General features: G+C 36.9%; 1 protein-coding gene across 2 annotated transcripts in view; it reads left to right on the top strand.

The window, feature by feature from the left end:
- The window catches only part of AOX1 (aldehyde oxidase 1), a 41,202-nt gene extending 31,471 nt beyond the window's left edge, over nucleotides 1-9,731 (top strand). Inside the window, exons 28-35 of one of the 2 annotated variants that reach the window (XM_021400811.1) lie at nucleotides 164-292; nucleotides 800-874; nucleotides 2,425-2,477; nucleotides 3,042-3,156; nucleotides 3,783-3,848; nucleotides 4,403-4,591; nucleotides 6,464-6,631; nucleotides 7,681-9,731. In XM_021400811.1, coding sequence (XP_021256486.1) covers nucleotides 164-292; nucleotides 800-874; nucleotides 2,425-2,477; nucleotides 3,042-3,156; nucleotides 3,783-3,848; nucleotides 4,403-4,591; nucleotides 6,464-6,631; nucleotides 7,681-7,737 — 852 coding nt within the window. In that variant the 3' untranslated portion in view covers nucleotides 7,738-9,731. Of the gene's footprint in view, nucleotides 1-163; nucleotides 293-799; nucleotides 875-2,424; nucleotides 2,478-3,041; nucleotides 3,157-3,782; nucleotides 3,849-4,402; nucleotides 4,592-6,463; nucleotides 6,643-7,680 lie in introns of both variants that reach the window. The other variant, XM_021400812.1, reaches the window with a different exon arrangement.

Consider the following 9,732-nt stretch of genomic DNA (forward strand, 5'->3'; position numbering starts at 1 on the left):
TACTGACAAACTCAGCAGAATGACTACAGCTGGAGGCTAGAAGAGGACGTGCTAAAACAGTATCTTTCCTAGTACTACTAACTTCTAGCAAGTACAGAGGAATAGTTGAAATGTTTAGAATGTTTCTCAAATAAAGAAGAATATGTTCTTCTTCCTGAAACAGGTTGCTAGTCGGGAATTAAACATCCCAATGTCATATATTCACTTCTGTGAAACAAGCACCACAACTGTTCCTAATGCATGTGCTTCAGTAGGATCTGCAGGGACTGATGTCAACGGCATGGCTGTGAAGGTAAAGTGTTTAGCTTAGCAAAACACTCTGTTCCTCCTGGTATTTAATGCCTGCCAAATGTTAGGTATTTGTGATTCCATGGAAATTGTTTGAGATTATTAGTAATACCACTGAAGATTATCAACAATTAACGTTTTTTCTTGGCAATATCTCAGTAATGGTGCTTATGAAATTTCAGAATATGATCTGAGCTTTCCTTCAAAAGGCTTATATTTGACCAAACCCTTGCTTCTTCAGACAGAAGCAAACAAGTCCTCTACAAATGTTGTATTTTATTCCTGTTCTAAATTTACTTATTAGTACTGATTCCAGCCCTTTTAACTCAAGCCTTCATGAGGTTTGTGCTTATGAAGTTAAAATGCCAACTCCTGCCATGCTTGTTCTAAATTACAATAAAGGATATATTAACTAAGCAATAACTAGGACATATCTTGAGTAGTACTTTATTTGCAAAATTTATGTCTGTTAATTTTGTGTTGCTTTTTTCTGACTTCTCTCCACAACCAGGATGCTTGCCAAACTCTTCTGAAACGCCTGCAGCCTATCATTAATGAGAACCCAAAAGGCAACTGGAATGATTGGGTAAGAGACATGAAACCTCCTAAATGTGTTTGTGTGCTTGCAGAAACTGCGATGTATATTGTCATCTGTTAGTATTCTCAGCCTGATAATCTTAAAGCTAAAAGCTTTAAAATAGGTTGGTTCACAGAATATTTGGGGTGTAGGTGCTTTGTTTGGATGCATGTGAAATAATCCCTAGATCATATCTAGCTGGAAAGTAAGGAAAGCTATCTGTGGAGTCACATTTGGAGATTCTGGAGTTTTTTACACAGATAAAATGTTAGCTTGTGGAATAGTGTGACCATCCTCAACTTACACTTAGACTATTGCAAAAAGATTTTCAAAGTGTATGTGTACAGTGCCAGTTTTCCTACAAGGATGTTCTTTATTTTTCACAAATCAATAAGTAGAAGCCTTCTCAACCTCATCCTTCTATCTGCTATGTGCAGCATATTACGGAACTGCAAAAAAGGTAGCAGGAATGCTTGCTTCCATTGCTCTGATTTGTAATTTATTATAATATTAGTTACATTTGCTGTAAGGTAGTACAGAATTAATGCTAAAGCTATTCGTATTAATGGCTTGCATCTGGTATCAGCTTGAAGTGGTAACAGTACTTAAGGCAAGGCATTTTCTTAACTAAAAGTTTTCTGCTACATCAGGTATTTCTATGAAGATATGGCTGTGAACCTAGCTGTATTAGTATGTTAAAGGAAAACATTATTTCATTTATTATGAAATCATTATTTCTGATGACCCAGTATTACTTGTTATCCACAGCCTAATAAAAATGACAATCCTTATGTTGAGGCATTTACACATAAGTACACCAGGGTGTTTCTTCTCATGGGATTAAATACTGTAGTAACTGCAAAAAATAACAATATGTTCTTGGCAGTATTAATTCCTGGCAACAGCAATTAATGTTGGGATACATGTGGTAACTTGTTAACTGACAGCTATCTGTGCAAAAATAAAATCTAGTGCCAAATCAACGTGCCATGTCAGCGTGGATAATTCAGACACCTAAAACATTAGCAGCAATAGCTAACCTAAGAAATAACGTTAAACCATGCAGAGAGATCATCTTATGACTTGCAAAGTAAGTAAATTTAATATTTTAAAAACTCAAAACTTCTTTACTTGTAATCTGCATCAATCTGACGTGAAAGTCACTGAAAGGAAATAAATTTAGGACCTCATATTTCTTTTTTTAAGCCTCTGGCAGAAGAACACTGCAAGGAACATTTCTCTTGTTAACTGTCATTTTTATGCAGATACATTGTGCAGAACTTTTGTCTTAGTGACATATCAACCAAATCTGTTCAGCTGACAAAGAGGGACCCATTTCTATTGAATCTGAACAGGAAAGTCAAGCAGGACCCTTTCTGACTCTAGTGTTGCCAGCAATAAAGATTTTGTAAGAACACTACTGTTTAAAGGTCTGTTCCCTATTGCATTTCCAGAAGAGTTCAAGTTACTCCTTCAACTGTTTTTAAGCAAATAGATGCATGTTGTGTTCCTTCCTTACTCCTTCCTTGGCATACAACAAAACTTGCCGTATTTTTCAGATTAAAGAAGCCTTTGAACAAAGTGTGAGTCTTTCAGCTACTGGCTACTTTAGGTGAAGTATTTTTGTTCCTTTAAAATGCATGGTCTTAAACACCAGGCCTGATTTCTGATAATACCAATTCAGTGGATGTGAGACCCTGTCCTTATATTTTATGTAAGTTTTTAATATATGAGGAGGTTGGAGTATAATGTTCAAGTGCTAATTTGTGGCTGGCTCTGTCCAGATTCTCTAGAAAGCATCAAGAGAATATTTCATCTCATATTTGCTCCATGATGCTTCCATTAGAAAATCAGGAAACAGTGAGAAAGTGACTGCTGCCCATAACAGCAAATATGCAAAGTTGGATACAGTTTACTTACTGGAAGCTATATTACTGTATACTATAAGTTGTGCTATATTTTCTTTACATTTTTCCCCTCAAACATGATCACACTATTTTTTTGTAAAACAAAGGAAAAAAATGTGGCAGCACTAGAACACACATCTGGAATTGTCAACCAAGCGCACTTGTTATTTTAGTTTTCACTTGAAGTATTTTTAAACTTCTGTGTGCTTATGTGCTTTGTCATAATGCAAACATTTGTCATTCGTTGTGGACTTTGTTTCTTCCATCAGAGGTTACGATGCAAATATGGACTGGGAGAAAGGGGAAGGACAGCCGTTCACATACTTTCTTTATGGAACTGCTTGTTCAGAGGTTGAAATTAACTGTTTAACAGGAGATCACAAGGTAATAACTGAGCATCATGTAAGTTTTGTAAATAATGTGACTGATCTTCCTCTGGATTCTTTGTGTCACTCAGTGTTCCAACAGCTATTCAGGTTTTACATGAATAAAGCACCTGTTTTCATGTGATAATAAATATATTCTTAGAGTGAATGCAAATTGCGCTGATGTCATTCTACTCTCCTCCAATCTCAACTGGCTTCTGACACATCAATATCAATGTCATACTGTTTCACTTTTGGATTATGGCAGACATCTGGCATATTCTCTGCCTGTCCTCTCCCTGTTAGTCAGCAAACAAATCACAGCAAAATTAAATATTCTATTTCCAGGCTCCTTACTGTTTAGACAGGTAGATGTCATAGCCTACTGATCATACACCCTCTATATGTACTTATTTCCTTGTGTAAATGGAAAAAATCTGAGATGGCTATCTCTGGCTAAAATTCCATTAAAGCTGAGACAAGCTCATTTTGCTTGCAGTGAGGTATGGGAAATTATTTTGAAATTGTATGTATGCATTTTAGCATATATTATTCCACTGAATACCAACTCTAACCCATATTGTGTTCTTATGCCTCTACCCTATCCATCTCTGTCGGTAATATGACACTGAATTTTATTAACAGAATCTCAGAACAGACATAATTATGGACATTGGATGCAGCATAAATCCAGCTGTGGATATAGGACAGGTATGTTCCAAGAATTTCCTGCTGTCTGATTTCTATTAAACTGATAGTCTTATCTGAAGTGAATATTTCTCCATTAATTCAGAAAATATTAATATGCCATATATGATATTAGTAAGTTCTTTACTTGCAGTCTTTCCCCATTTGTGTCAATGAGGCCTGAATTTTACCCATGGTCTCCGATGTTAACCTGCAGTACTTCCTCCATGTATATGTGTTCGCTATCTTCTGGACTTAAATCTTGTTTGTGATCTGCATTCTCTGATTTCTCATGTTGTTTAATCTGCCTTCCTACCTGTTAGCAGAGAAGCACATTTCTTCATTGCGGGCTGGTCCACAGGCTTCATCGTTCATCGTGAATGCACTTGTCTCTGGTATGAGAGAAGAGTATGAAAGCTTTTCCCAACATGGTAGCCACAAAATGTTGAAAAATCCCCTTAGGCAAACAGGAAATAAATTGATCTTCTAACAGCCAGTGATACAAATCAGTTCTTGCCACAGTTTTACCTGTCTTAACGAACATGAGTATGTAATGTTATGTCTTTTCTTATTTAAAGATTGAAGGCGCCTTTGTTCAAGGCATTGGACTTTACACAATGGAAGAATTAAAGTACTCTCCAGAAGGAGTCCTATGTACTCGGGGTCCAGATCAGTATAAGATCCCTGCTGTTTGTGATATTCCAGAGCAGTTTAATATTTCCCTTCTGTCATCTTCCCAAAATCCTTATGCCATCTATTCATCCAAGGTAAGCAAGCCATCACAGGACTTGAGTCTTATATCCCAGGACAATCAGAGAAATTAATATAAAATAAGTATATCTTCTTAAGTATTGCAAATAGGTCTCCATGCAGTTGCTTTACTTTTTTGACGTCAAGGAAGCTAGTATGAAAAGACATAATGCAAGATATGAGGGTGGATGACATGCATCCCAGGGTCCTAGGAAAGCTGGCTCATGTGGTTGCTGAGCCTCTCTCCATCATATTTGAAAGTTCATGGCTGTTAAAAAGTGATGGTGAACTCCCCAGTGACTGGAAAACAGAAAGTATCACTCCCATTTATAAGAATAGGAGGAAGGAGGACTCAGGGAATTACAGGCTGGTGGGCCTCACCTCTGTGCTTGGGAAGATCATGCAACAGATTCTTCTGGAAGACATGTTGAAGCACATGAGGAACAAGTCGGGTGATCCGAGACAGCCAGCATGGTTTCACCAAGGGAAGGTCATGCTTGACCAGTGTAGTGGCCTTCAGTGATGGAGTGATGGCATCACTGGACAAAGGGAAGGCAACTGATGCCATCTGCCTAGACTTCTGCAGGGTGTTTGCTCCCCTACCCCATCCTTATCGCTAAATCGGAGAGATATGGATTTGAAGGATGGATTATTCATTGGATAGGGAATTGATTGGCAAGTTGCAGCCAGAACTTTTTGCTGTGTAGCTTTCATGGCTTGCATGTAGTAATTATAGGGTTTTGTTAACAAGCCATACACAGAAGCTGCAACGTAAATTTAAAGTTTCAAAATATGGTGATAGACTGAGGATTTAGAATGAAAATAATCAGGAAATTAATAGGGAAAGGATAATGACAGTGAGAGCTTACTTGCATGTGTTAAGCAGTAAGAAATAGGAATGTGTATGAGTATTTATATATGAGATAGGCTCAAGTATTCAGCTGATAGAATCATTGCTTCAATTTACACCAGTAAATATTCTTGTCAGTTGCAAGTAGTAATGGTAAATCAAGATGAAGGTAATTCTCCAAAATTTCAGCTGTTCCAGGTATTAATTATACTTTTAGAATTCAGTAAAATAGCATGATGGGAGGAAGAAGCATGTTTTTAAGGTGAAAGTTATTAAAGAACAAATAAGCCCTTTAAAATTATTTAAAGCTGTCTTTCTGACACATCATTTATTTTTTTTAATCTTGTCTAGGTTAAGTGATTACATAGTTGATTCTATAAAGCTGATGCTAATATCGCTCTTCAAACAGATTTTACCCTGTTCTGTGAACGTCTCCTATAATTACCCTCAGAACTCACTCTTAAGTGTGATTCTGTCTTCACGCAGCATGTTTGGGGAAGATGTTTGGTTCTCAAATTGTAACAAGCAGATTGCAATTGCAGTATCTCAATCAAACTCAGATTAAAATATTCAGGATTTCAGCACAATGTATAAGAAGTTGCGTAGATTTGGCCTACTTTTGAGATAAGGAACGACTGTGAATCTTACGTCTGAACCAATGAGAGAATGTAGAGACCATTGAGACCAGTGTTTTCTTGTCTACGGGGAATTAGCAGGAGTTCAGACTTTTTTCTTAGCTACACCTGTTCAGGATTCAGATTGTTTTAATTTAATTTGTTATTTATTCTAAATTTCAGTTTAGCAAGAAGCAAAAAAGATTTTAAAATCAAAATCCAGTATCTGAAGCCAACCTTTTTAAGTCCCTGGGAGCATCCAGCAGCAGCAGACTTGATGTCACCTAAGCCTGCTTCCACTAAATTTAAGAAAAGCATTCTAAAGAATGAAACACTTTTGAGTCACTAACATCTGAGCCTTTCAGTTGGTATTGCTATGGCACACATTTCTCTCATTTCCTCTTTTTTTTTTTTTTTTTTTTCAGGGGTTAGGCGAGGCAGGATTTTTCTTGGGATGCTCTGTGTTCTTTGCATTGAGGGATGCAGTAACTTGTGTGAGGAATGAAAGAGGACTGGAAAAGACCTTCACACTGAACAGCCCTCTGACTGCTGAACAAATACGAGCAGCCTGCACAGATGACTTTACTAAGATGGTATTGGGAAGGTGGGAGAATGGTCTGTTTTATTATCTCTGAGTAAAGAGAACAAAATAAGCTTTTGGGACCTCTGAATGGTGAAGTACCTAATGATGTTTCCAGCTGGGAATGCTTTATATACAGCAATATCATACAGCCTCTTCCATTGAAGGCTCCTTGTAACTGAAATATCTGGTAACAGGTCTCACACGAATAAGTTATTCGAGCAAATTCCTTTCAAGCATTGTTCTGGAATTTATCTGATTTTGTATAATCTTTCTTTCCCTTTAAAACATTTTTTTCAATCCTTTCTCTTCCTGAAGCCTTCTCTTTTCTTCTGCATGGCAAATTCCATAGAGATTTAAATAACTCATATTACCAATGTGCGCTAGATACTAGATCAGTCTCCAAGCCACTTCAGCCTCCTTCAAGGTATTTTCTCCCACCGACTTCCACTCTGCACTTTCACCTCTTTGTGTTACTACTTGCTATGTCCAGAGCTCTTTGGGAGAAAAGCAGATCTAATGAAAGAATACAGAAGAAAAACAAATGAAGTGATACACTTTTAATAATTCTAACCCTTCAGATTCACTGTTTTCTGCAACTGTTTACTGTATGGCCTCTGTTATGGCCATTCTTCTTCTACTTAATGTTAGATTTAGTCTATAAAATCTGTGAAGCAAAGTTCTGGCCAGTCTATGCATCCAGGTTGTGCCCTGAAACTTTGTGGCTTTGGCATGGAAACTTTTGAGCTCTCACTTACAGATTACTCTCTTAGTATTTCTTTGATTGTGGTACATGTCACTGACCCCAAAATCAATAGGTCTATGGACTTGCTTTCATCCAAGAGTTTGCAGGAGGTGAGGCCCACCAATGCAGAAACTCTGCTTCTCTGTCCCTGTCACCCTGATCCCAGTTTTGCCTTCCTTCCAGTTATCATCTGTGGGTATCTTCTGTGGAACACTCTACTGGGCAACTTAGAGGCACCTGATAAGGACAATATCAGAAGCTTGTCAGTCAAATAATACTAACATGTAATTCTTTTCATATCTTGTTTGTTTTCTTAGATAACAAATGATGAATCTGCTTCCTCCACTCCTTGGGCCAGAGTGCATGAGACCTGAATGGAATTCCAGCTACTGATTTCCTGCCCCAATATGCACTAATCAACTCACATAAAATAAAATATTTTCTCATTTTCAGAATAGAAACATATACAAAAAAAACACATTACTCTTCTGTCAGTCTTCATTCTCTGTCCAGAATATTCACTACACCACTTCAGTTACAGCATTTAATTATTAGAAATATATCTCCAAACATATGTATTCCATAAGAAGGGTCTGCTGAATGGCTCTGTTGCACAGCAGCCCCAGAAAGATCAGTTAATATGCTGCTGGAGAAGAAAGCTGAGATGTATTATAAAGGTATGTTATTCCTTACTACCATTTATTACATATAAGTACTTCACAGGACATGATTTTTGAGAAGTTTCAGCTAATATTCCTGGGATTGAAGTCTTGCAGTGCAGGGTCTGTGCAGAAATCTTTGTTGAAAAATTGGAACCTTGTTTATTTAATTCAGTCTCTTTTTGATAGCAAGTGATGCTCTGATTTGTAGTAAAGTCAGTTTAGATTTGTATTGGTACTGACACCTTTGTGTTAAAAACATACCGGGAACTAGTGTTATAATTTTCTATTGCTATACCGGGCAAATTGGTATGACTGACCTATACAGATAGGAGATTAATTTTATCCTCAAAGCTGGAAGAGTCACTTAGATGTAGTTTCCCATTAGGACTTCCTTTTTGTCATGGAGCAGCTCAAAAGCCTCTGAACTTAGTGGGAAAATTCACATGGAGTTTAGTATGCTTTATTTAAAAGCCTGAATGAACCTGTCTCTGGAAAGGATTCTTAAACAGTGCTTAATTCTGTTCTCAGTACTATATTGAGCTGTGAGAGTATAGTTAATAGCTTTTCTTTCATTTGAGCATTACTGTGATTAAAAATGACAAAAACAAACACAACAACAACAACAAACAAATTAAAACAAACAATTTAAAATCAGCAAAAGAGGATCTGCAAGTATCAGTCATCTGATGCTGCCTAGGCAGCACACAAGTAGTAGCAGCTGGAGACAGGAAAATATAAAGCAGCACTGTTTAGAATGGTAACAGAAATGTTGGTGTTGTTAAATTTGAAGAATGTATTTATTTGTAATATAAGACAAGATCAAGAAATTATGTAGAATATACCAAAATTAATATATTATGGAAGCTTCAGTCACGGTTTTCAGATTTCAACATTAGAATCCATGGAACTGAACTCACTGAAAACTTTAGCCTTTCCTCTTATCAAAGCGCAAAGTTGAAATTTCAATTCTGAATGTGCACACGTACCCACAAATATCCAAATATCTGTGGCATTTGGATTTGGGGCTTTGATGTAAGATGCATCCATCGTAACACAGAAAAATTGTTACTTTTTCAGTGTATGTATGTGTGTAACACAAAGTAGCACTTGAAAAAATTGTAGTATGTTCTTTCATAAAATTGAACGATCACACGTTCAGCATGGTGATTTCAGTGAACCTCTGCATCATCTATTCCTTACTGCCATTTATAATGAAAATCAGTGGGTCTAATTGATTTGGCACATCGACCTGCAGTCTCTCATTTCACTTCTCAGTTTACCACAGGCTATTTTCTCTTCTTGCCTTTCATACCTTTTATCAGCTGATACAGTATTTGCGAAGGAAACCATGTTAGCTGGTCAGACTTCTTTTGTTTTGGCTGTTAAAATATGAAATATTTGTTGTTGCACTTTGTGTCTCTGTAATCTCTATGAGTGGGTGAAATTCGTATGCTTAAACCTGGGGATCAAGTGCTATTTTAGACGTGATAAGACAGCAGAGACATAGGAGAGCACACAACTAGAAGATATGAGATTGTAACTGGAGGCCAAAAAGCTTATAGCAGGTCATCTGAAATGACACTGGAAGTGTGGGTTAGGCAGCTGAAGCCTTGTTGGTTTTAACTTCTTTTTCTTCGTTTTCATTGTACTACTTTGTGTCTTATATATGTTAAGAAAATTAATAAAAAAAATGTTCATGCTGCTGAC

This window comes from Numida meleagris, chromosome 5, assembly GCF_002078875.1.
Source record: "Numida meleagris isolate 19003 breed g44 Domestic line chromosome 5, NumMel1.0, whole genome shotgun sequence".
Taxonomy (NCBI): Eukaryota; Metazoa; Chordata; class Aves; order Galliformes; family Numididae; genus Numida; species Numida meleagris.